This window comes from Microtus oregoni, unplaced genomic scaffold (genome assembly GCF_018167655.1).
Source record: "Microtus oregoni isolate MIOR12 unplaced genomic scaffold, Mior012 000064F_ref0000363, whole genome shotgun sequence".
In the NCBI taxonomy this organism is placed as follows: domain Eukaryota; kingdom Metazoa; phylum Chordata; class Mammalia; order Rodentia; family Cricetidae; genus Microtus; species Microtus oregoni.
In genome coordinates this window covers 4,850,022-4,876,980 of record NW_024543874.1, presented here as the reverse complement: position 1 = coordinate 4,876,980, position 26,959 = coordinate 4,850,022, and the positions used below count along the sequence as shown (strand labels likewise).

Here is a 26,959-nt window from a genome sequence, read left to right as displayed (position 1 = left end):
GGGGCTGGAGAGATGGCTCAGAGGTTAAGAGCAGTGCCTGCTCTTCCAAAGGTCCTGAGTTCAATTCCCAGAAACCACATGGTGGCTCACAACCATCTGGAATGAGGTCTGGTGCCCTCTTCTGGCCTGCAGACATACACACAGACAGAATATTGTATACATAATAAATAAATAAATATTTTTTAAAAATAGGTTTATTTTTTTTTAATGTACATTGGTGTTTTGTCTGCATGTATGTCTGTGTGAGAGTGTTAGATCTTGGAGTTACAGACAATTGTTAGCTGCCATACAGGCGCTGGAAATTGAACCCAGATCCTTGGAAGAACAGTCAGTGTTCTTAGCCACTGAGCCATCTCTTCAGCCCCTGGCAGGAGCTTTTGACCAGGTTTACTGTCCCAGGTGTGAATTTCCTCCTGTGCAGCAAGCTGCAACTCCATTTAGGAAGTCACTGGTTGCCGCCACAACCTTCATGCCTCACCTGTATGTGCACTGTGCCTGGCAGTCATTGCTATGTAGGAATAGGTGACTCTTCTCCCCCAGTGGCCTGAATATCACCTCCCAGTATTAGGAAAGCCGCCGGCAGTGAAGATGTCTTTAGGTTGGTTCTAGCTTGATTTCTCTATGGCCTGCATCTAAATGTATAGTCTCCTCAGAAATTGGGTCTTACCTTCTGTTTCTAGTGGGAAACCAAGAGCAACAGCGATAGCTTGTTATGGGCGGGGGTGCTCTGGGACCTCTCTGACCAATAACTCAGAGGGAGGTGTCCCATGCCGGACACTGACATTTTCATTTAATAATCTATAGCTTTTGGGGAAGCAATGTCCATCTATGCAGGGTACCTATGTTCAAGCCACTTTTTATTTTATATATATTTATTTTTTCTTTGCTTGTTTTTTTTTTCTTTTTGAGATAGGTTTCTCTGTGTAGCCCTGGCCGTCTTGGAACTCACTCTACAGATGAGGCTGGCATCAAACTCAGAGACCTGCCTGCCTCTGCCTCCTGAGTGCTGGGATAAAGGCCTGTGCCACCATGCCTCACTTTTAAATCACGGTTTTAAATTAGTGTACAGAGTAGTGGCTTTCCCAAAGGGCTTTAATACATCTGTAGTTTGGTTAACTTATCCCTATCTCCTGAACGGAGCTTTGACTGCTGAACAGGCCTCCATGACCACAGTGGACAAGTCACATATTTTTCTTGCCTCTTATCCCTCTCTCATCTTCTAAGTACCAAGTGGACAGAAAACCTCAGTTCATTTTGTTCCCGGTGCACCTCAGTGCCTGGCCCTAAAGCAATACCTGATCCTTGATAAGGACACCACACTCTCTTACTGAACGGACGGAAGAGAGGTGAAGTGCTTCCCAAGACAGTGGTGACAGGAGGCCCCAGGAGAGCCTGCCAAGTCTGCATGCCGAGCTGACTTGACAGTAATTACACAGAATACTAAGTAAACAAACTTTTTAGAAATACAGGTGGTAGCAGTGCACGCCTTTAATCCCAGCACTTGGGAGACACAGGCGGGCGAATCCCATGAGTTCGAGGCCAGCCTGGTCTACAAGAGCTAGGACTGTTACACAAGGAAACCCTGTCTTGAAAAACAAACAAAACAACAACAACAAAACAAACAAACAAAACAAAAAAGGGAAATGATTATTTCAGAGGTAGGTGAAATGGAATCTTATTCCAATCTAAAACAAATTACAAAACTGAAACACATTATGACATGAAAGAGCCTAGGAGTACACTGTGCTATAAGATTCCAACCAGTGGCTTCTGGAAAAGTAAAAGATCAGCAGATCCCGGGGGCTTGGGGTGGAAAGCAGAATGAAGATATGGATGGGGGGGGGGGCTGGGCTTCAAGCCAGTGAAGCCCCTCTATAGGACACCATAGTGGCGAGTGTGTATCATTACACAGTCCTCACAGCGTAGAATGGGCAACACTCAGAGTGAGAACTGGAGGCTGTGGATGTGGCTCAGCTGGAAGGGAGCGCACCTACCCTGTGTGAAGCCCTGGGTTTGATCCCTAGCACTGCATAAACCAGTTTGGGTGATGTATGCCAAGATTCCAGGAGGATTAGGAGCTCATGGTTACCTTCTATTACAGAGCAAGTCTGAATCCAGCCTGGGCTACATAGGACCCTATTTCAGACAGAAAGGAAGGAAAAAAGAAGGAAGAAGGAAGGAAGGAAGGAAGGAAGGAAAGAAAGAAGGAAGGAAAGAAGAAAGAAAGAAAGAAAGAAAGAAAAGAAAGATGGCTCAGAGGATAAAGATCCCTCTTGCCTGGCCTGATGACCTGAGTTTGAATCCTGTGACTGACACTGTAGAAGGAGAGAAACTGACTCACAAAAGTTATTCTCTGACTTCTACATACACACCATGGCATAAATGTGTACGTGTGTAAGCATGCATGTGCATATATGCATGCACACACACACACAAAAAAGTAAATAAATAAATATAGTTAAAAGATAATTTAAGGACTGGAGAGATGGCTTGGAGGTTAAGAGCACTAACTGCTCTTCCAGAAGTCCTGCATTCAATTCCCAGCAACCACTTGGTGGCTCACAACCATCTGTAATGAGATCTGGCGCCCTCTTCTGGCAAGTAGGCATACAGGCCACATTGTACACATAATAAATGAATCTTTTTTAAAAAAAGATTATTTAAAAAAGAAAAGAGGGGACTGGAGAAATGGCTCAGCGGTTAAGAGCCTGTTCTTCCAAAGGTCCTGAGTTCAATTCCCAGCAACCACATGGTGGCTCACAACCGTCTGTAATGAGGTCTGGCGCCCTCTTCTGGCCTGCAAGCATACATGCAAACAGAATATTGTAGACATAATAAATAAATATTTAAAAAAAAAGAAAAGAGGAAGGGAGAGACTCATCTTTCTGCAGTAGTGCTTTACATACATACAGACTGTATTGCTACACATTTATATAGCACACAGGTCACACGTACCTGCTTGCACACACAGCACGTGTGCTTTACATACAGACAGACTGTATTGACACACACTTACATAGCACACAGGTCACACGTACCTGCTTGCACACACAGCACATGCTTGCACATGCTCATACTCACAGATGCTGGTATTCTTACACAGTGTCCTGTATGTGCTGCTTTTTCCCCTTGACTTGCAGCTGAGCTCCTTCCAGATCAATATGTATCTTCTTATCGTTATGTCATTAGACAGCATTAAGTAATTTATCTTCCAGGCACCTGCTTACACCTGTCACTCAGCTGACATGACCTCTTATGTGTTGACGAAATTCAGATTGTTTCCAAATTCTAACTATAAAAGTGGTGTTTCAGGGTACAAATTCACCCCAATTTTAGCCTAGTTCAACACTAGCCAGGTCCTGCTTAGCTGCCTCAACCCCAGCACAGACATCTCAGGGCGTGGTGCTGGCCCTATCTCTCTGAATAAGCCTCTTACTTGGTGTCAGGCATTAGGTGTGGCCAGGAAGCCCAGACTGACATGCTTCCCTGGTCCCATCACAGAGCCCCCGTCTGGAGTGGCAGAGAGACAGCAGGAGTAATTTGCAGCCAAGGCTGTGAGCATTGTGGTGATCTCTCTGGCCTCTCTGGCCTCTCTGGCCTCTCTGACGTTCTTCCCCGCTGACCCACCGAGAAGTGCCAGGGTGCCAGATTCACTCTCCACCATCTTACACCCCAACTTGGGTGGCTTCCCTACCAGCTCTGAGTAGAACAGCGGTGGAGTTGCCCCAGCCTGTAGTCAAAGGTCAGAGGGACAGGGCACCTGCACTGTGATCTCGGGTAAAGGCAGGAGGAACAGGAGTTCAAGAGCACCCTCTGCTATGTAGCAAGTGTGAGGCCAGTCTGGGATACATGACATCCTGCCCCCAAAAAGGGTGTGTGTGTGTGTGTGTGTGTGTGTGTGTGTGTGTGCTTGTGCGTGTGTGTGTGTATGTGTGTGTGTGTAAGTAGGTAGCTCAGCAGTTATGTGCTGCTCTTGCAGAAGATCAGAGTTTAGTTCTCTTGTTAGGCAGCTCAGAATTGCCTGTAATTCCAGCTTCAGAGGGTCCAATACCCTCTTTTTGCCTTTATAGGTACCTTCACACATGTGTACATACCCACACACACATATTTTCAAATAAAAGTAAATCTTTTAAAAAGATGTTATATTTTTGATCATGTCTATTTTTCATGATTAAAGTTTTAAGACAATAGAAAGAGAGAGAGAGAGAGAGAGAGAGAGAGAGAGAGAGAGCTCTGCTCATGCCTGTGAGACCCATGGATCCCTGGGATAGCGCAGCCAGGCAGGGCTCAGGGCTTAGATTCTGGAGTGTTCATCATGTAAGTGGAGTGACCAGGCCTCCAGGGCAGAGGGAAACTTAAGGGAGCTGGGCAGGGCCATGACCTCAGCCTCTTTCACAGCTCCCTACAGTCTGCTGTGTCCCTGGAGGAGGGGGATACTGTCCTCTGCTCCCAGGCATCAAGCAGGCTTACTCTCCCTGTCTGTTCCTCTTCACCAGCTTCTGCCCACACATACTGACCCTTACCCAGCTCCTTGAACCCATTTGCTCTGAAGGTCAGAGTTGAATCCTACATGGTCAGATAGTCTTCTAATTGGGCTCTCACTAGGTCAGAGTGATCAGAGGTGGGACTCTGGGAAGACCTCACAGGTGACCAGAGCTAGGCTTGCCTGGGCCTATATTCTGAGAGGCCTTCTTGAGGTCTGTGTCAACTAGCCAAACTTCACCAGAGATCTCAATTGGATCTCAAATGCTGCAAAGGTACCAAAGCCTTTTCTCCCACGGTGTGCTCGGGAACAGTACGTTAGGGAAGGGAATTTCCTTGCTAGGTACCATCTGCAGCACTTAGGATGCTCCCATTGTGTGTGAACACACAACTGTGTGTATAGCCCCATAGGGTGAAGGGTTAGTGTGGAGCGGTGAGAAGCCACACAGAGGATTTTGAGCATATTGTGAAAGATGGGTGCGCAGGGGCATTTGCAAGATATCTGTGCAAGTTCACCACGGGTGGGTCTAGGTCTGGCAAGGGGTCAGTCGCAGGACTCAGAGCAGAAAACTACATGCACTGTTGGATGGGGCAAATCTTCTTACTCCGATCCCTAACTCATTATTAAGTGCCTAGCTCTTTACAGACGCTCCCTGCACCTCCCCCGCTCCAGGCTGCAGCAGCGCAGGCGCCAAGTCGAGCCGGAGCTCGGAGCGGAGGGCGGGCAGCCTTGCTCCGGGCCGGGGTCCCGAGGGAGCAGGTGAGCGACCCGCACCGCGCGGCCCCCACGGCCCTAGGCAAACACGCCGCCCAGCCGCGCTGCGCCAGCGCCCCCGCCTTCCCTGCTGGCAGTGCTGCCTTGCCACTGCCGGCATCCCCCTCCTCCCTCTGCCTGGCATCCCTTCTCTTCCCTGCCTGGCATCCCTCCTTCTGCTCCCTGGCATCCCTCCTCCCCTTTGCCTGGCATCCCTCTTCCTCCTGCCTGGCATTCCTTTCCCTCTCTCTGCCTGTCATTCCTTTCCCTCCCTCTACCTGGCATCCCTCCTCCCTCTTACTGGCATCCCTCCTCCCCACCTGGCATCCTTCCCTTTGCCTGGCATCCCCTTCCTCTACCCACCTGTCATTTCCCTGCTTTCCCTTGCTTGGCATCTTCCCTTTACCTGGCCAGTCTCCTCCTCCCTATCTGGCACCCCCCTTCTTCTTTGCTGTCATCGTCCCTCTTTCCTGGTGTTGCCCACCCTCTGCCTGGCACTCTCACTGACCTAGAACCTCTGTCTCTTACCCCTCTAGCCGACTCCATTCAGCCCCATCTCTGACACCTCATCCCTACCTACTACCCTCTCTTCTCACCCCTACTTTGAACCTTCCTACCCTCCTTCCACCTGCATCCCCTCCCCCTGCCCTTGTCTGGCACCCTGCTGCCTGGCACCTTCCCTTCCCTGTCTGGCACCACCCTCCTTCCCACTGCCTGGCACCTCCCTCTTGCCTAGCACTTTCTCCACCTGCTCCTCCTGGCAGCCTTCTCCCACTTGCCCTATCTGGCATCCTCTCCCTCCTTCCCTACCTGGCACCTTCCTTCCTGCCCACTGCCTGGCATCTTCACAGACTCCACTTGCTACCCACTCCATGGACAATCCTCTCCCATTCAAGTTATCTCTCTGTCCTCACTGCCTGCGGACTCCCGTCCCCGTCCTCAGACTTTAGCCCTTTTCCTGTTCACGCACATCTACCCCAGACCCTCTTGGCTCTCCTGTCACACGCCCCACATCCCACCGCAGCATCCTCAGCTGGGTCCCACTCCATCTTCCACACTTGGTCAGTGAATCTCTGCCCATAGGCTCTGCATGTTCCTGGACCGGACCACTCTCAAACCTGTCCTCCCATCCCACCCCACGGCACTTGCTCCAAGCCTGAGGCCTTTCTGCTCTTCGCAGGAGGGAAAGGCCACTGGACCTGGGGTGAACCCAGAAGGCAGTGCGTACAGGAGAGCCGGGAGCCAATGTTGGTTTTGTGCAGGTGACCACCTACCTGCCCATCAGAGGCTGCCTTTGATGCTAGGTGTAATCCTGATCAGAAGGTCTCTTTTAGCCTCAAATTTCCATTCACACCCCTAAGACCTGGTGGGGACAGGTCCCCGCCTGGGGTCAGCTCAAGGCTGAGGTTCTCTGTTCTGGGCCCTCATCCATTTGCATCAGGCACACACGGTTCCTACTTATGTTCTTCCTTGAGTTCCCTGGCCTTGGTTGGCTTGTGCTGGCCCCAGGACGTGGCCCCTTCTGCCCAATTTCCCAGATTCTTCCTCAGACCGCCTGACCTCCTTTGAAAGGAGGCCTGGAACCTAGCCTCCCTCCAAGGCCCTTTGAAGCCTGCCCTAGGGGCTCGGGGGCCCAGGCCACGCCTCCCACAGCCCTCTCCTTTCAGATCCTCCTCAGCATGGCCCTTGGTGCTACAGGCGTGGCAGGCTCTGGGCCGGGGCACCAAAGGGGCACTGGATGACTGCCCAGTTGCAGGACCCTGCCATCTATGACTCCAGGTCTTCAGCACCTACCCACCGTGGTACAGGTAGGTGCTTCCTTCTCCGCCAGCCTAGGAGCAGGAGCTTTGGCCAAAGTCTGCCAGCTGTGGGCTCTGACCATGCCTTGCTCCCCACCCCCAGCCGTCTTCCCACCTCCCCACTGGTCCCAAGTGTCCACACAGACCTCTATGCATCCCTCCCAGCTTGGGGCACTCTCCTGAACCTAACCTGATGACACCTGTCATTTAGTGCCTTCCGCCACACCTGTGCTACCTCTTATAAGTGTCCCCTCATCTCCCTAGGAGTCCCTAGGCCCTGCCTTTCAAAGCCACTCTGACCCAGGAACAAGTTAATCTGAAGCCAACCTCATATGAAAAGGGTTTATGGATTTGATTTCTTCTGACTCCTCACTGTTCCCAGAACCCTGGATGCATGCATGATATCTCTCTGGTCACACAAACGCCTCCCAATGATCCCATGCCTCCCTCTCCCGGTGATCCCTACTGTCTGGGAGGAGTCTGCAGCCCCCTGACACATCTTTGGCTCAGCAAGCTACACGCAGGCTAAACAGACTTCTCAGAGCCCCACAGAGGCCCCAGACGGGGTTGTTCACAGGGAAAGGGGTGCTGTGGCTCTTCTGCCCCTCCATGCGGGCTTCAAGCTTGGATGTACTGTCGTGCTGCTCCACAGGAGCTGGACCCTCCTTCCCCTAGAAGAGGAACGTGGTTTTGGGCAGTCCCACACCAGTTCCAGCTTGTCTAGAGGGACATGCGAGGGTGTAGGAGAGAAAGGCCACTTTTCAAGAACCTTGCTGGATATGGGAATGGGCTGAAAGAAGTGCCACAGGTGGTGTGGGCCTCTGAGAAGGGACCTCAGGAGAGCCCTGAATGGATGCAGCTTGAAGTGGTTCTTGGAAGATAGTGCTACAGAAGGCCTCGCACTGGGAGCATATGTGGGCAGTGAGGCCTCTCTCAGCCCCTACTTCCTTGGGGTGGAGTAAGAGGAAGCCTTGGGCCAGTTGCTGTTCCTAATGTCTACCTCCAACACACACACCCCCACACAACTGGGTTCAGCTCAGGGGAAAAAGGTCTAGGGCTTTGCCTGCTGAGTAAGTCCAGCCTGCCTCAGAGTGGAAGAGCCACATGGTAGCTGTGAGCAACTCACCTGGTACCCATAGCCCTGAAATGGGCATGTGTGGTATGGGCACGCCTACTCCCACACTGGGAGTCTCAGACTTCAGCTACCCTTTGGAAAGTCAGGACTCCTACCTCCTTCCTTACAGCCTCACCAGCACCTCCGGTGACAAGGGACCTCCTCCTAAGTCTGTGAGGACTGCAAATGGGTTTGCAGGTGGATCCCGCAGCCCTGTCTTGGAGCAAACCCAGGTTCCACATCTGAAAGTTCTAGTTAGTCAGAGGAGACTGCACTGAAGGTTGGGGGTGGGGAGGACACTGCTGAGGTCTTTGGCAGGTACACAGAAGCTGTCTCTCCTGTGATAAGCTTCATTAAGCGCAGCTCATTTTGGGTGTACTGAATTAAGCCTCCAGGGGCTCTCAGCTCTCAGGTGGCTACCTGAAGGACATGATCTCACTGTAGGGCTCAGCAGTGGAGGGAGAAGGAAGCCGAGAGGACTGGGGCTTGGGGCAGTGATAACTGGACCCTGGGTCACTAGATGAACCCTGGGCCACTAGATGATTCCTGCCCCAGCACACTCACACCCCACCCCCACCTGCCAGAGATGAGTTAGCAAAGTATGGGGCTTGTTTGGTATTTGGCTTGAGAGTCACATGAACATGAAACCAACCCTTATGTGTCTTGGTGGCAGGCTTTTGCTGGCCAGGGCACGGGTACAGGCATTTGGATGCTCACAAGCCCCTCTGTGTCTCATTGGTGGGCTATACAGTGGATGGGTATGCAGCTGCTGCAGGCCACTGGCCCCCAAGGACTTGGTGTGTCATTGCAAGTGTTAGTGAGATTTAAGTGGCAAAGGCAATGAGTTGGAGGTGTCACTGGGATGTGGGCTCAGGGCTTTGGTGGGATTCTGAAGTCTCAGGAATAAACACAGGAGCCAACATGAGACTCCTGTTTGCCGGCTGCTGGTAGACACTAAGCCTAGAAACATCTTCTAGGGACTGTGGCTCTTGTCCCCAATACCCTTTAATGGTGAGTGATATGGAAATTCTGGGAAACTCACAAGGGACCTCGTGGGAGAGCTGCTGCTCACTTGAGCTGTGTTACCATTTGGGATGATGCACACTCTGTTCCCTTCTTTCCCAGCTGTGAAACCAGTTTCCTTGCGCCCTAGACTTACTTCTGGGGAATTTGAGAATGTGCCTCCCGAGCATGGTTCTGCACATGCCCTTTACCGGAATTTACAAACTTGGATCGACTCCCAATCGCACCATTTCTCCAGACTCAAGAACATTCGGGGGCCGGAAGGGAGGAACAGTGTGCTCCCAGCGAGGGTAGAGAAGCAGAGAGAAGGTGCCACAGGCAGATGTACTTTCGCTCTCCTGTGTTCCAGTCGGGGACCTTGCAAAGTCAATGATGCAGGGAAAATTGGGACTGAGGGTGAATGGAGAAGGAAAGGCTTGTGGCCCAGGGTGAAGCTAGTGTACGCACAAATCCCTGTATTCTTCCTTAAGCTAAGGATCAAGTCACTGTTATTCTGGCCTGTCTCTTGTTGGGTTATATAATGAACATAGTGTAACAAAGCTGAGCAGTCTTCAACAGTGTCCTAGCAGTTTCCCCGGCCTGGGGTATGGACAGGGTGTCATGTTCTCTGGCCATATAGATCTTTATGCAGCGTGCCTAACCCAAAGATACAAGTTAGGGTGACGAAGGGCTAGAGAGATGGCTCAGAGGGTAAGAACACTTGTTGCTTATGCAGAGGACTCAGGTTTGGTTCAGGGACTCCAGTTCTAAGAGATCCACTGCCTTCTTCTGACCTCCACCTGCACTAGGCATGCATGTGGTGCACATATATATATGCATGGAGGCAAAAACTGTGTACAACATTAGAATCAAATAATTTGTTTTAATTTAGAGCAACTAGCAGAAGAGGTTGCTACTTTCAAGAAGTAATTGTTATGCTAATATTTGTGAGTATATATTAATATTGTGATACAATGTATCTGATACACATTGTGCAGAGGAAGGTTAGTCTAAAGCTGGCTCCAGAGTCACAGCCTCCTGGTTGGGGTGGGACAGTGTTGCAGAGGATAAAGGATGTCAAATGTCTAGCAGATAAGTTGAGGCACAAGGAGGACCAGGCAGTCACACTCCTTCCCAGAGTCCAGGGACTCACTAACTGAGAGAAGCTAGACAAATGGGGGGGGGGGGGAGCTGGACGAGTGTGGAAGGCCACCTTTCCCTGATTGAGGCTCAGGTCCCTGGAGCATGGAAACAGGAGCAAGTGACCTGTCCTCTATGGGTTCCTCAAAAGAGCAGGGCTGGCCACAGGGAAAGCTGCCCTGATATCCCCCTGATGACCTTGTCAGTGAGCCTTATGCCCTCCTTATCTGATAGGGAAGAGAGGTGAAGGGAAGGGTGCACGTGTTAATCCAGGGTCATCTGAGGAGCAGAATGGAAATTCTCTTGTACACCAGTGATATCAGCGTTTAAATCCAATCCTGGGAATGACCTTTGCCACACCATCCCCTTCCTTATCTGTCCTTCAGGACAGTCACCGTGCTCTTTTATTGACTTTAATTTTTTAGATTTATTTATTTTGTTTTGTTTTGTTTTTGTTTTTCGAGACAGGGTTTCTCTGTAGCTTTGGTGCCTGTCCCGGAACTAGCTCTTGTAGACCAGGCTGGCCTCGAACTCCCAGAGATCTGCCTGCCTCTGCCTCCCGAGTGCTGGGATTAAAGGCATGCGCCACCACTGCCCGGCAGATTTATTTATTTTTATGTGTATGAGTGTTTAGCTTGTATGTATGTATGTATGTATGTATGTATGTATATGAGTATGTGCACCCTGTGCACACCTGGTACACCAGAGTTCATTGGAGCCCCCAGAAACTGGTGTTATAGATGGTTGTGAACCACCATGTGGACACTGTGAACCCCGATCTTCCACAGGAGCAAGAGTGGTAACTGCCGAGCCGTCTCTCTAGTCCCCTTTACTGGCTTCTATTTTCCACTTATCTCCCCATTCCATCTACTTCTTTCTTCCCCTTGAGACAGGGTCTCATACAACCCGGGATGACCTCAAATTTGCACTCCTTGCTATTCCTTCTGCCTCCATGGCCTTCCTCGACCCCCTGCCCTGGTCAGTTGCGTTCAGTCACGTGTCACTCCGAGAGAGACTTACTCCTATCCCTGGTTAGAAGTGAGGTCCCACTTAAGTCTCACAGCACCTGCTAAAATTTAAATATTTAACTGTAGTGTTCCTTAAAGATATGATCTCCAGTGCACATTTGCCGTGGTTTTTTTTTTCTTCAGTTCCCCCCTTCCTCCGTAACCCACACTTTATCACCATCCTGGTCTCACCCAGACTCTTCTGAAGAAAACCCAAAGGCTGGGGGTGCGGCTCAGTGCAGAGCTCGCCTTAGCTCGGGTGCTTTTCTGCATAGTAGGGAAAGTATCCCTGGCATGAGGAGCAGAGGAGCGGGACGGTGGCCGGTGAGGCCGAGGAGCCTTTACTCGGGACTGAGGTCCCTCTGGGTACAGCTGGCCTCACAGTGACTCGACACCCCACTGCCCATTCATGTGCTCTTGTCCCTAACAACTGGCCTCTCCTGCAGCTCCCTGTCAGATTGGCTTTCCACAGTCAGACTCATCCCATGTCCAAGTGTTGCTGTGGAGATGGGAGAGCTTCCCTCCCTCTGACTGGCCTGGACCTCCAGGATTGCAGAGACTGATCTTTTCTGCCCCCAACCCCTGCTGGGGCTGCTCTCTGACACACCCTGTTCCTCCTCTGAGGAACAATTGGTTCTGGCCTTCTGGAGAGGCCCCTGAGGGCTGGACAGACTTGTGGTGGGAGACCAGTGGTTATCTCCTGAGCTGGGCATGGTGATGCATGCCCTCAGCCCATACTCAGGGAGCTCAGGCAGGAGGATTGTCTTGAGTGCAGGCTAGCAGATACTACATAGTTAAGCACACACACACATACACACACACACACACACACACACACACACACGGCGGGGGCAGGTGTCGGGCATTAGTTCTTCAAACGTGACTGTCTTGTCTGCAGAACTGATCACAAAGCCTTCCTTTCTGTAAAGAATCAATGCATACGAGTGCAGAATACTCTGCATGAAGCTAGAGCTGGGAGCACCCCTGGTAACCACGCGGCTTAGAATAAATATTCAGCCCTGCCTTCTGCAGGTGTCATCTGTAAGCCCTGGAGCACCAGCGCCCTTGGCTCCAGGTCCATGGTCTCTTCACTGCACCACTGCTCAGCTTCCTTCCCGTGCTACACCCTGAACTCATGCAGGGATTGATCTTAGCTTAGTCCATCTTTATAACCAACACCTCCCGTTCTATTCGGTCTGCATATTGCAGAGGACTCCTTTATTGCCTTCCACAGTGGTTTTCTTTGTCACATTTGTGCTCCTAGGAATTGGAGGTGGGGCCTTGAGCATGCAGCAGACAAGTGCTCCACCACAGAGTCACATCCCTAGTCCCCAAGTAATTTTTCTTCTAACTTACCCCAGTCTTGCAGGGAACATCACTGTGGGTTTTTGGCTCTCGCTTGCCTCAGTGTCCCCTCTTTCCCATGCCCTATTAGGACTCCTAATTCAGAAGAAAATGCCTAGATGCCCTTTTTGAACCAGGGTTTTGTGTCGCCTAAGCTGGCCTCAACTTGATGCGTAGCTGAGGATCTGCTGGCCTCCACCTCCCAAATGCTGGTATTACAGTCACACTTCATGCGGTTCTCAGTTTGAAACCAGAGCCTTTGTGCATGCTGCACAAGCACTCTACCAACTATGTTACAGTCCCAGGCACCTGAAACACCTGAAGGTGGCCCCTCCAGGGGGACGGTGGCCCAGCTTTTGAGAGATACCCGCGCCCTTGCCTGCTTCCTTCAGACCCTGGGAGCAGGGCACCCAGGCACCTGCAGGAAGGAGAGCTAGCAGGTGAGTGGGCAGCTTGAGTGGGTGCTTGACTTTCTTGCTGGCTTTAAAATTGTTTCCTGGTTTAATTGAGTCTCAAAACACTGTGGTGTAAATGTGATTAGAACTGCCGTCGCTTCTAAGACAATTACACCGAGGTGCAGAAATCTAAGTCATTTTCCCAGTGACCAGGACAAAAGTCCCAACTAGGGTGTCTCCACCACATCCGGCCCTCAGAGCCATGCTGTGCCCAAACCCTGCTGGTACTCAAAAGGACAAACAGCCACCCTTTATACAGCCCCTCTCCACCCCAGCCCCTTCCCCCCTTTACAGCCGTGAGGCTCAAGGTTATCATTTATCATCGCGCACAAAGCCCACGCCACTCTCTTATATCATAGCTGGGCCCCTAGGGCATTTGGGTTGCAACTCCCAAAATAAGGACAGGGGAGGCAATATGGAGAGTTGAGAATATGTCCCTTGAGAGCGACCAGCCTCTCTGAGAGGGGCAGCTCTTTCTTGACTCCCTCTGGTTGCTTCCACAGGGATTGGTTGACTTTGGGGATCAGGTTGCTAAGTTTCTAAGAGAGTCTAGAGACCTAACTTTTTCCATGAAATTTCCCAAATTTTAGGGGTGGCACCAAATAGAAGTGTTTAGGACACAGTATGAGATCTGGAGAGACAGCTCATCAGTTAGAGTTCTTGCTACTCCATTGTGAGGACCTGACTCAGATCCTATTACTCACATAACAAGCCAGGCATCCATGAGCTGCAGTCCCAGCTCTGAGAGACAAAGACAGGAGGATCACTGGGACTGGCTAGCTTCCAACCTAACCAAGAAAAATTGAGTCCCAGGTTCAGGGAGAGACCTTGCCTCAAAGGAATAGATAGAGATAGAGGACTCCTGATACCCCCTTCTGATCTCTGTGTGCATGCCTGCACACATATGCACACACATTCACACAAACAAGATGCACACGCATGCATGCATACATACGTAAATACAAAAATAAATATTTTTTGAAAGACATTGTGTGGCCAGAGCAACACACAACTCTCCTCGCTCTGCCACCTGTCTTCTCTCCCTCAGCCCTGTCTCAGAGGCAGCTATGAGACCTCCACCCAGAAATGCATGTCCATTTGGAGGTGGATGACGAAGCATCTCTCAGTATATTTGGGGGGGGCTGTATGAACGCAATGGTGTGCTGGCAGCTATGCAACCACTGGCCCTAAACAGGGAAGGGGGTTGGTGAGCCTGCTCTGTGTCCTTTGCTGGTTACAGTGGCATAAAGAGCTGAGACAAGACCCAAGCATGACATTGGCTGGATGTTGCTATTATCAACATATTTGAAAGAATTAAGATGATCGGGCAAGGTGGCACACACCTATAATTCTATTTGGAGAGGCTAAAGCAGGAAGATCAAGAGTTCAAGACTAACCCCTAGTGCTCTGGAGGCACAGGCATGCAGATCTCTGTTAGTTCCAGGCTAACTTGGTCTACATAGTGAGTCCCAGGCTAGAGCTACACAGGGTGACCCTGTCTAAAAAGGAAGGAAGGAAGGAAAGAAGGAAGGAAGGAAGGAAGGAAGGAGAAAGAAAGAGTTCAAGGTTAGCCTGGACTCAAAATAAGACCCTGTTTAAATCACATGTTTATATTAAAAAAATTATTGAAAATGAAGCCCACTTGGCATAGAGAAGTCTATAAAGAGGCTTTCTCCAACTTCTGTCTCTGTTTAATACTAAGTGTAGAGATTTAGATGAGCAATGATTTGGAAGAAGATGGATGGCCACATCCCTAGACTTCTGCATGTCACACAGATGGTGACTGTTAGCTATCAGTCCTGGAACCCAGAGGCTCCCAGCCAGTAGAGCAACGAGCTGATTCTCCCAGATACACACTGGCAGGATTAACCACTGTTTCTGTCTCTGAGTATGAGGGGCTGCTTCACAAGCATGGAGTGGGCGTGTGTTTGGGCACAATGGAAGGAGAAAAGGTGTGAGGTTTCAAGGCACATGGGGTTATGGGATATGTGAGTACCAAGCATGACCCTGTGACCTGAAGACAATGTTCTCGTACCATCTCCTGCTCACGTGCTGTCCACACTACTCAGGCAAGGTGGTAGTGTGCCCATTTTCATACGGAGGAAATGGAGGCCTAGAGATTCATGTGGCTCCACACATCTGTGGAATACTCAGATTCAGTATGTATGTTGAGGCTGGCATGGGATGCACTACTAGATTGCACGGGTCTAAGGTGTCACATTCAATGCCTTTCAGAGATCTGGCCCTCTTCTCAGGTTCCAGGTCAGGGTCACAAATGGCCTGGCGGTATGTCTCGGGGGCCAGCCACAGGCGTGCCAAAGGACGGTATGCGTGAACTAGTGTGCCACGGCTGCTGGGCCTGCACAAGACGGGCAGCCTGAGCAACAGACGTGACCACAGACCACTTCTCCCTTTGCCTCTTCACGCCCTTCTGTGCCCATTGTCCTGAGCCCTTTCCTCTAGCACACTGGTCACAGTGGGTCAGGGCCTCTCCTGTGACCCGTGGTCTCTTTCTTTCTTTTAAATTATGTTAGTTTATTTACATTGATGTTTTAGCTGCATGTATGTCTGTGTGAGGGTGTTATGTCTCCTGGAACTGGAGTTACAGACAGGTGTGAGCTGCCATGAGAATTGAGCCCAGATCCTCTGGAAGAGCAACCAGCACTCTTCACTGCTGCATCATCTCTTCAGCCCCATTGAGTCTCTTTCTAAGTTCACTTCTGATGTACTGGACATGTCCAGAATTAGGGGTCCACCATTCAGCCCACACAGGGGCGGGAACTGCAATAGCTGCCCTCAGTATGTAAGACTGTGTCTTCAGAAAGATGATCTTGAGGTGGCTGGTACCTTCGGGAGGTGACTAGGGCTCAAATCTCTGGGAACCAAGATACTGAGGAACAAGTGGGCACACTGCTATTACTAAGGTGCTGGAGGATGAGCCCCCGGCGGTCTGCCTGCTCCAGGCCTCCTCGTGTGGGAGCATGCAGAACCTCATATGACACCAGTTACTCTGGCATTCAGTGCTGTTCCTCCTGATGACCCCCAGCTCAGATACTGCAGTCAACCATGCTGCTGCCTCCAGCAGAGGAGGGGACACAGCTCCATTCTTGTCACCATTCACTCGTGCCACCTCCTTTTCACAGGAGGCTGGGAGGGTTGGCTCACTGAGAGCCACTTAGGGGGTGACAGTTTCATTGTACCCTGGGCACTCCCACTATTGCCAGCCCTGGAAGATTCATTCATCCCTCACCGTCACACACCTTGGGCTTTGGGACAGGCTGCACAGGTATGCTCCTCCACCCTACCTTGTGGCCAGCACTGCTGCCCTTCTGGGGTACTGCCCCAAGGCTGGAGCTGATATCTGCTCCTCTCTATGCAGGAACCAAATTTGCCTCCAGGAGAGTGACTTTCCACCCCAAAGAGCTGCTCACGCATGTGCAGAGGCTCTGAGGTAACAGCTGCTCAATGAGTTTGAGAACTGGGCAAGGAATTTAGATTCCATTAGTGTGATAGAAACCATTGTCAGATCTTAAAAAGGATGGACTGTGTTCCTAGTCATACCTTCTAAAATATTGATCTGGCCATGGTGAAGGAAACAGGTTAAAGAGAGTTGGGGGTGAAGAGCTGAGTCCAGGGGAGAGATGGGGGTGCCCAGACCAAGACTGGTAGTAGGCAGATGATGCAAGTGAGCTTGGAGGATCAGGAAGAGACAGAACCCTGACCCTCACCCCTTAGTGGCTGTGAGGGTGGCTGAGAAGAGGACGCTAATGACAACAGAAAAACATGGGAAATGCTGGGGCCTGGTGCTGGCCTGAGACAACTGGCCAGCTCGCTGCCTCGTGAGATAACTAGAGGGGAGGGAAGACTGGACCTCCTGCAGATAGAACTTGAGACACAGGCACAGGGCTTCATGGGCTATGGGATGTTTGTGAGCTGCTGCAGAGGCCACTGGCAGCCAAGGTGGGGAGGGAGCTGGCTGTGTGACTGCAGGGACACATTGCCTCTTGTCTCCAGCTCTCACTGGGGCTTGAAATCGCAGTTATAGCCTCAGCCTTGCTTGGTTTAAACATCAGTCCCTGCCCTCGGCTATTCATGAAGCAGGGTCTCATGTAGCCCAGGCACAGAACTTGCCTTGTAACTGAGGTTAGCTTTGTACCCCTGATTTTCCTGCCTCTACCCTCTGAGGTTATTTGTTTTCTAATTGAATATTTGGGAGCATCTTCACTCCCTCCTCCCACTCCTATCTGCCTATCTGCCTATAGCCAGCCTCAGGCTGCAATACAGACTGGAAGCAGAGGCGGCCTATAGGCTCAGGTGGTACAATACTTGCCTGCCAGGAACAAAGCCCCCAGATTCAAGCAACAGCACTGCATGAAACAGTTTGATGGTGCACACCTGTAATCCCAGTACTCAGGATGTGAAGGCAGGAAAATCAGACATTCAAGGTCATTCTCAGCTATGTAAAGGTTTCCCAGCCTGCTTGGGTTACCTGAAACAAACGAAAACAACCTAGAGGCAGGCTCCCTTCCTGACTCAGTAGATGCCCGTGTGTCAGCTGTAATTCTTCCTAGTTTAGTCTCTGGACACCTGCCATCTGTTCCCATACCATCATTCATAAGACCCTCCGCAAGATAAAGCCTGAACCCCAAGGTGCCTCTCCCAAAAGAAGGCTACCTCTCTGTGTGCCCCAGAACCATGGCACTCTCCCACCCACACTTTCTCCACATCCAGTTCATGGTTCTGCACAGATGACCCAAGATGGCTTCTGTGCCTCACCTATCTGAGTGGGGAATCCCTGTTTCCACTGCAGAGTCTGAATGGCTCCTGGCACTAAGCCCTCCACCCCATCTTGTCTATTCAGGGACTGCAGGGGTCCCCAGAGGCCGGGGGATGTGTTTCTCATGGCATGGACACTTACAGTGTGTAGAGTAGGGAGCTCTGAGTCCACAGACCCAGCTTTCTTCTATAGATGCCTCTGCTGTCACCCCCAACTCAGAGCTCGGACAGTTGGTCTTGTGGGTTTGCCTGAGACTCATGCCCAGGTCGCACACTTCTGCGTGACTACTGAGCGGTCCTCTCCTAGACACAGCCTCTTCTCAGGGTGTAGGATGTAGGCTTCCCATGTTGTGACCTATCTGCACATTGGTGTAGCTCTAGGCTCTTCTCCGCTGGGATGTGTCCAACAGTTTGGGAAGAGTCCAACTCCCCTGGGATACCAGAGCCTCGCGTAATTAGTCATTCTGAGTAATCGCCTGGCTGTTTTCTAGGGGCCCTGGCCAAGCTTTCACATGCTCCCTCCAGGGCATTTGTGCAGCTTTCCCACTCCCCTCACCACCCCCCAACAGATGAAGGGCTCTGGAGGTCTTTTGCTACCACTGTGCCCTAGCAGGGAACAGCCAGCAGCAGGATCAGCTGGGCCTGCAGGATGAGGTAAAGGCAGCCCAGGAAGGCAGTGACACTGGGGGACCAAGAGGGTAGCCATGCGTGGGGCCAATCATTGGACCTCTCTGTGACCTCAGCCACAGTGACCCAAGACAGGGCTCCCTGTGTTGCATATAAGGAAAACGAGGCGCAAAGGTGTCAAAGAAGGCAGTGCTGAGCCAGATGTGATCCCAAGACATGACTGTACTGCTGAGGTTTTCACCCTGGGGCAGCCCCTCCTTCCAGAGACAGGGGACAGTGTCTGACTGTGTTTTGATGATCACCCCGGAGAAAGAGGAGAGTCTGGTAGAAGATAGTGTAGGCCAGGGATGCTTCAATCATCCCGCGGTACATAGGAGAGCCACCACAGAAAGTCACTCTGGAGCAGGAAGTATAACTCAGTACTCAAAAGACCATGCTTGTCATGTCCCAAAATGCCAATGGTACCGAAGTGGAGAAGACATGTGTTACAGCCTCAGCTAAGACCATCACGGTGGTGTTAACTGCAGGGACTCTGCCCAGGGCAGTGGGTTAGGGCCATAGAGGATGGCAGGGCAGGGCATGGCAGTGGGGCCAGGTTGTCCAAGCCCTGTCCCTAGACAGTTGATTGCCAGGTCAGAGTGGTCAAGGCAAGGGCCAGTTCTAGGAGCAAGGCCTGTTGCCTGCTACTGGCACTGACTGCCACAGGTCTCAGAGAGAAGGGCACTCTGGGAGAACAGCCACGTGTTACAAAGGTTTGCAAAAGTCAGGGGTGGGATACTAAACTGGTCTAAGCCCTGAAGACAGGCCTAGCCTACTTCCTCCCTCTGCCCACAGGGAGGCTTCTTAGCTGCCACCAGAGCCTTTGACCCCAGGAACACTTGTTTCTGCTCACTCACAGACTGTACTGTTTGGAGATACAAGGAGCTGGCAGAACCAGCTTTGACTATGACATCCTTGGTCATGGGCCTGTCACACAGTCCCTATTGCTTTTCAACCCTATATACTTTCACCAAGTTCCACAAGGAATGCGGGGAACCATGGCGATAGCTTATTTGGTAAAGTGTTTACAGTGCATACACGAGGGCCTCAGATTGATCCCTAGTTCATGTAAAAAGCCTGGACATCATAGCATACACATCCCAGTGCTGGGGAGAGATGGGCCCCTCTCTGGGGCTGGCTAGTCTGCCAACTTAGACTAATCAGCAAGCTTCAGATGATTTTTCAAAAGATATATAGTTTCTGAGGAATGACATCTGAGGATGACTTCCGGCTTCCATGTGCATGCACACCTGCATATACATATATACCCATGAACATGAACATACAGTATACATACACACTCACAGGGAGAGGAAGAGAGGGAGGGAGGGACAGAGAGAGTCCCACAGTCTATTCCACATAGCCAGCCTCTTGCTGTGCACATCTTGAGGGCCAGGGTAGAGCCTCTGAGTTTCCCAAGCTTCTGGTTTCCAGGAAGGCTGGAGGAGCTGGTGTGCCCCGAGGACAATAAGCTTCTGAAGCCTAGCAGCCTGAGGTGAGGGACGGGTAGCTGTGTGACCCTGATCATTCATGCACATGCTTCCTCATGATACACAGATAGATGCACATCTGGCCACGATTCAGGAAGAGCCCCATAGCAAGGGGCTTGCTTGTTTCAAATTTAACCAAGAATTTTACATAGGAGCTAGGGAGACCGCCTTAAGTACACTGACATTTATCTTAGACAACTTGGTGGTGATTCTCTGAAGATTTATATGTTGGAAACAATGTGCTTGAGTTTGGGGGTGGTGTTCAAGAAATAATCAAAAGTGAATCAGCTGTAACGCACAGGCTTCCAGGAGTCTTGACATCCTTTACACATGCTTATGCACTCTCCTGGGGGGGGGGAGTTGCATGATGTGTTTTGTGTGCACGTATGTTTGTGATGTGCTCTGGCTGTGGTAACTGAATACACCTCTTGATGTGTCTGTGGCGGCAGAGGTTGAAGTCAGGTGTCTTTCTCTATTGTTCGCCACTTTATGTTTGAGACAGAGTCTCTCTGTGAAGCTGGAGCTCACTGATTGCCTAGACTAGCTAGCCAGCTAGCTCAAGGGATCTGTCCATCCCTGCTTCCCGAATGCTGGGGTTACAGACGTACTTCACTGGGCCCAAGATTTTACGCATGATCTGGGGATCTGAACCCAGATCTTTGTACTTGCATGGGAAACACTTCCTAACTAAGCCATTTCCCAGCCTTTGGCATCCTTCATTAACAAGGCAGGTGTGTGGGAAGGTGGGAATGCCAGTGTGTGACTCTGTGACTCCTGGACAGGTGTTCCTTCCACAGAAGATTCTGGGGAGGCAGCTTGAGATGAAGGGGAGACCCAGGGGCCTCTATATCAGAGGTCTGATAGGCATGCCCGGTTTGTAACCTCACGGTGACTTTGGTAAGTCACATGGCTCTGAGAACACCATTCTCCTTATCTTTAGATTAGAAAGTCTCGCAGGCAGGCGCCTGAGGTGTCTGTGAGGACCAGGCAGGTTAATGTGTGTGAAAGTGTTTGGCCAACAGTGAAGAAGTTCTATGCAAATGGAAGATGTGTTGTTATTACTGAGATAACATTGGTTCAGACAGGAACCTTACCCAGCAGGAAAGCATGCTTCAGATCCCAGACTGACTGGAGTAGGTGGCTTCCTCTGCATCTTTGATTAGATGCAGTCTCTGCTATGTCCAAGATACTTGAGAGTTATCAGCAAACAGGACAGGGAAAAAGCCTTACCTTTTGGGAGACTGCACCCTAATGGCGTGGGGGATAAAGGTGGGGAGAGAAGCATTAACATAACCAGAAGGAGGTTATATAGACTAGGGGAGCTCTAAAGGAAACTGAGCAGAGTAAAAGCAGCAAGGATCTTGGAGGGGAGAGGGAGGATTACTTTATAACGGGTGGAGGTGTGCATGGGCCATGGTGCACACGTGGAGATCAGAGGACAAGGTGCCTGAGTCAGTGTTTGTCCTCCACTGTGCATCCTGAGGATCGAACTTACAGCATGGAAGCAAGCCCTCTACCCCTTGACTTATCTCTCCAGCTAAGTGCTACAGTTTTTTTTGTTTTATTTTGCTTGAGACAGAGTCTCACTGTGAGCTGTGGCTGGTTCAGAACTTGCTGTGTTGATGAGGCTGGCCAGAAACTCACAGAAATCAAGGTGAGCACCTTCATGCCCAGTCTAAGGCTATAGTTTTCAGTAGTGGTACAGATTGTGTCCAGATGAGAACAGATCTCCAGGAGGTGAGAGCCCTGCAGGCGGTGGAGGAAAAGCACCCCAGGTAGAAGGAGAGAGCCAGGGTGAAGCTGGAAAGTACCTAGCTTCCAAAAAGCCACAAGAGGCTACAAGGAGAGAGTCAGGAGGCCAGAGCAAGAGTGGGGGAGGGGGCAGAGGAGGACTGCAGGACTTGGGTCTTACTGGAAATCAGATAGGGAGCCTGGGGGGCCCAAGCCCCCACCAAGTATCCCTTTTTGTGGTTTTGGTTTCTTTTAGCAACTGTGATTTTTACTGATGGGTGACAGCATCTTGTTCTTGGCTATCAGAACTTCACAACTGGACATGCTGCAGCTGCAGGAGGCTTGAGCCTCCCTGTTCCGCCCATTCTTCCTATGCAAAGACACATATATGCAGCTTGGCTTGTTGAGTGCCTGCATAGGGCACCCCTCTGACTGCAGTGCCAGGAGCAGGCTGAGGCAGGGTGGGAAGCTGACCGCTTAGTGCTTGTGGTTTTGACCTAGGGGATAACAGCAGAAAGGGGAGAAACTTGGATTTTGGAACCAGAGCCAGGGGAATTATCTTTTCAGAGTGATTGTAAGTATGAGAGAAAGTTGGGATTTTAGAGTGGCTCAAGAACTGGCGGTGGTGGCGCACGCCTTTAATCCCAGCACTTGGGAGGCAGAGGCAGGTGGATCTCTGTGAGTTCGAGACCAGCCTGGTCTACAAGAGCTAGTTCCAGGACAGGCTCCAAAACCACAGAGAAACCCTGTCTCAAAAAAACCAAAAAAAAAAAAAAAAAAGAACTGGGGACCTGGGCCATTGGAAGAGGGAAAGAGTGGAGAATGAGGTAGAACTTAATGAGGAATTAAGTTTGAGCTGTCAGTTAAAGAACTGAGTTGAAATGCTGAGTTAACAATTAGAATTAGCAGCCTGAGGACTGGGAGAAAGTCCTGGGTTACGGGAAAACTTCAGAGGTCAACACCTGGTACCTAGTGAGAACGGACCTTCAGGAGGTGGTGGTACCAGTCAGTGAGACCTGACAGAGGACTTTAGGAGCTGGGCTCTTCCTCTCGTGGTTCCCCAATATTGAGAGGGAACATGAGGAGCAGGACAGAGGAGAAGCCTGAGGAAGGGCATCCTGGAGGCAGGAGGATAGCAGGGAAGGAAGCAGTTTCCTTGGTCAAACACTGTAGTGTGCTAAGCAAGACACAGCCTGGGGTGGTGGCATTGGACAACATGGAGGCCACTGGTGTTCCTGACAGGGACACTCTCCGTGGATGTCCATCCACCAGGATTTGAGCTCCAGAAGGAAAGATAACAAATGCAGATACACTCTTGAGAAGTTTCACTGAAACTGCAAGAAGTAGGGTGGGGAGAGTCCAAAAAGGATGGGGAAACAATCCTGTTGTGTGTTGGCAGGAAGGGTTCACTAGAGACTGAATGTTGACTGTAGGATGAGGGGGGAAGATAGTCAAGGGTATACTGAAGGAAGGTTAAAATGGTACACGTTATGGAATAAAGTTGACCTGCAGTGTGGCATGGTGGTAAAGAATTGATTTAACATTCATGAGGCCCTGGGTTCAATTCCCATCATTCTGCATCTCCCTTGCATTTCCAGAGTTCAGCAGGGGACAGTGGGGCACCAGATGGCATCCTGGTCAGAGGTGAGGACAGGTGTTTCTCTCAAGGAGGACTGCGGCATTCCTAGGGACACAGAGTTAGAATTGAGGACATGAGCAAACCTCCAGGAAACCACAGGGCTTCTTCCTGAATCTCTGTCCTCAGCTTCGTAGCAACAAACACTGAGGACTCCACTAGCATCTGTAGACAGCTCAAATAGTCAAGAAGTCTGGGACATGCAGTGGTGGACTCCCTTAGAGCAGAGCATTTGGATACTATGTGAGGCTTCGGAGGGCGAGAGAGGCTATAGTGGGGATGATGGGCTGCCCTACGGAAGGGGCCCAGAGTGCCTCCATTGGCTCCAAGCTCCAGAAGAGGAGAGGGGAAAGCTTGTAGCTTTGTGTGTCCAGGCGCAGCCTATTCCCCTCCCCACTGCAATTTGCTCCTGAGTCTTGGAGTCATCTCCTATCTAAGCCCTAGACTCTAGCCAAACCTGTGAGCTGTTGCCCAAGGAGGAGGCATGGTGACTGTGTGGGACATGTCCTTTCTTCCCAGGGTACCACCTAGTTCAGCTTCTAATGCAGTCCTGCCTACAGGCAGAGCCACACTGGGGTGCGGTGGGTGCTAGCATCCTTCAAGACTGCACAGAAACATGACCCCACACACCTGCCATATCCTCAGAGATGGACACCCAGCCTGGGGTGGCTCCTTTTTATTTTTTATTTTTTCACCGCGCCTTAAGCTATTCAGAGTGACCTGCTCCAAGAGACCACCTAATTAAGGGGGGCCTTGAGGGGATGAAAGAAAACTGGCTGTGAATCCCTCTGGGCCAGCGGGATGCTCAGAGCCCCAGAGGCCGGCTCTGAGCTCCTCCTGCGACCAGCAGCCTCAGCTCCCCGATGTTTGCAGTTCATTGTGTGTGCGGTGTGTGGGGGTGGGAGGGGTGTCAAGGAGCATCCCATTAGACTGAACAGACCCACGCAGGCAGAGAGGAAGGAGGACCGTGCCTTCAGCTAACCTTTATCATGTACCTGCCCACGGCGCAGGACCCTGGGGACCCCACGGTAAGGTCTTTCCCTCGTGGCAGGGGGCCCATGGTGTGGTACGTGGGGTTGAGGGCACAAATGAGGTATGGCAAGGGACAGAAAGTGACTCTGAGGAAAGGATGGGGGGGGGGAGACCGGGTGTCCCTGAGGACTTCGGACTTCACAGAGGAGTGGCTGGCGGACAGCAGCTCAGACCTCGCTAGGAGCAGCACCCACTGGTTATGGAGCTGTGTCCCCACGCCTCTCCGCCCCTCCCTCCCCACCCTTCCCTCTTGTCTGCCTCAGTTCTTTTCTGTCTGGAGTCTTTGGATCTCTGAGCAAGAAAGGCCCTGGAATCCCTGGGCCAAGACTCTCCTGTTACTCCTGAAAAAGCAGGAGCGGGCAGATAACAGCAACTCATCCAAGGTCACACAACTGTTTTGGTGTCCTATTTTTTTCTTTGTTTTTTTGTTCGCTCATATTTGCTGTGTGTGTGTGTGTGTGTGTGTGCGCGCGCGCGCGCGCGCGCACATGCAAAACACAGAAAGGCAAAGTTACACAGAGACAGCTCCTCTTAAGCAGTAGGCTGTGTGATGGGCACAGATGTGTCCTGACAGTAACGGGAGCACACAGCTGCTCAGGCAGGGGAGCCACTGTGATGGATCCCACAGAAGGATTGTATCTGCCTCTCAGGTGGGGTAGGAGTGAGACTGTTGAGGTCTCAGAGGCCTTTCCTACCATTTGAGGAACTGGGCCTGGCTCTAAGTTCTAGACAGAGTTTCCAGGGGACTTGGAGCTTAGTCACCAGACTCTGGGTCCCCTTACAAGTCCCAGGATTTCGTGACCTAAGGAGAAGGGTGTGGGGCTTGCTTAGATTTGGGATGGGCCATGTCACAGAAATCAGAAGTCCTGGCCCTGAGAGCTGCAAAGAATCTCTCTTTACACTCTCCCCAATAAAATAAGGGTAACTGTATTCCTCTGAGGGAAGTTTTACTTCTAGGGTATAGGGAAAGCTGACAAGAGAAAGGGGTCTCTCTGGCAAGCCGCCCTTTCTCCCTCTTCTCGCCTTTGTTCCTCCCCCCACTCCCTCCCTTCCTCTCCCAGCCAGCTTCTCATCCCTTCTTCCAGCCCTCCATTCCCCCTTCCCCACCCCCTACTCAACTCCCCCCTTCCTTGTCCCCAATCGGGACCTCCACAGAGGGAGGGAGCACAAGACTCTGGACTCGGGCTGTGTCTAGGTGGCCATCTTCCCGCAGAGAAGGAGTTAAGTCTCTTTCCCGCATCCCTCCTTCCCTTCTCCGCCTCCCCTGGCCGCGGTGGAGTCCTGCAGCTGGGCCCTGGGCTGACCTTCACCGGGAGGGAGGCCGCAGCGCGCATGCTCGGGCTGGGGACCGGTGCGGGCGGAGGGAGGGCGGTGCAGGCCGGCGGCCCGGGGCCCCCAGTGCACCGGCTGTGGCCGCTCGCTCCGCACGGTTGGGGGCGAGGCGGCCGGGTCCGTCCCGCGGGCCGCAGCGCAGCGCTCCCTGCGCGGGGAGCGGCGCTTTGCCATTTGGTGCTGGTCGTGCTTCTGCGAGGGAAGGAGAGATGGGGGGACGACAGGGGGGACTCCGGCTCCGGGCAGCCTCGCAGGCCGCCCTCCCCTTGCCCCAGACACGCTCTAGGCCTGCCCGGGTGTGGCCTGCGCCCTGTCGGGTTGGAAGAAGTCCGGGCTCTCCGCAGGCACTGAGGGCGGCATGTTGCTGCCCAGCGCCCTAGTAGCACTGAGCTGGTGGGGATCCTGGTCTTTGTGAGAAGGGCTCCCTGACCAAGAACCCCCGCCCCCCGCCCCCCCCCCCCCCCGCACCGGACCTGCTAGAAGAGCATGCTAATGTGTCTGCTCGCTTGTGAACCCAGCGTCTCGGTGGGGGAGGTCAAGGTGTGCCTGTATGTGCACATCCATGTGGCCCCTTGTCCCTGTGGCGGTTTGTCATATATGTGCCCCTAGGTGTGTGTTTCGGGTTGTGTACACTTAGCTGCCGTTTGTGCAGTATGATACCCCTAGAGGGATGGTTTGAACCTGACTGATGCTCTCCATCTTCCTAGGACTGGTATTCACTCAGCCATTGGTGAAACCACGTCCCACAAGACCCTTTACCACCAAGACCACCCCTGTAATCTCTCAGCTCACTCACAGACCTTGTGCCCCTTTGGTCATCCCAGACCCCTAAAGCTGAGATGCCAGCCCAGCTACTATCTTCTTTTCCCAAGAGGTAGCTCTAAAAGTTGAGGACACCCTGCTTTTCCTAAAACCTAGCGGTATCTGCCCCACTCCAAGGACTGGGGTTTCCCAGTCCCTGCTGGAAGTAAAGGTAGAGGTAGCTGTGATGACTCAGATCTTTGGGTAAATGGCAGAGGCACCACCTGCATCACTGGCCTGTTGCACTTCGCAGGTGCCCTCAACTTTCGGTGTTGTAGAGGACCTGTACCCAGGCCTGGGGGAGACATGGGCGCAAGGCCAGGACCTGCCCTCAGGAGTCGCAGCCTCCTTGGGATACCAAACCCAACAAACCTGAAGCCAAGAGTACATGAGGCATT

At 51.7% G+C, this 26,959-nt stretch overlaps 1 protein-coding gene across 1 annotated transcript in view; it reads left to right on the top strand.

Annotated features, from left to right (window-relative positions):
* The first annotated feature begins 5,155 nt into the window (after positions 1-5,155).
* The window catches only part of Smarcd3 (SWI/SNF related, matrix associated, actin dependent regulator of chromatin, subfamily d, member 3), a 33,235-nt gene continuing 11,431 nt past the window's right edge, over positions 5,156-26,959 (top strand). The window contains exons 1-2 of the mRNA XM_041640556.1: positions 5,156-5,242; positions 6,904-7,044. Of these exons, the coding sequence (XP_041496490.1) occupies positions 7,006-7,044 (39 nt within the window). The 5' untranslated portion in view covers positions 5,156-5,242; positions 6,904-7,005. The remainder of the gene's footprint in view (positions 5,243-6,903; positions 7,045-26,959) is intronic.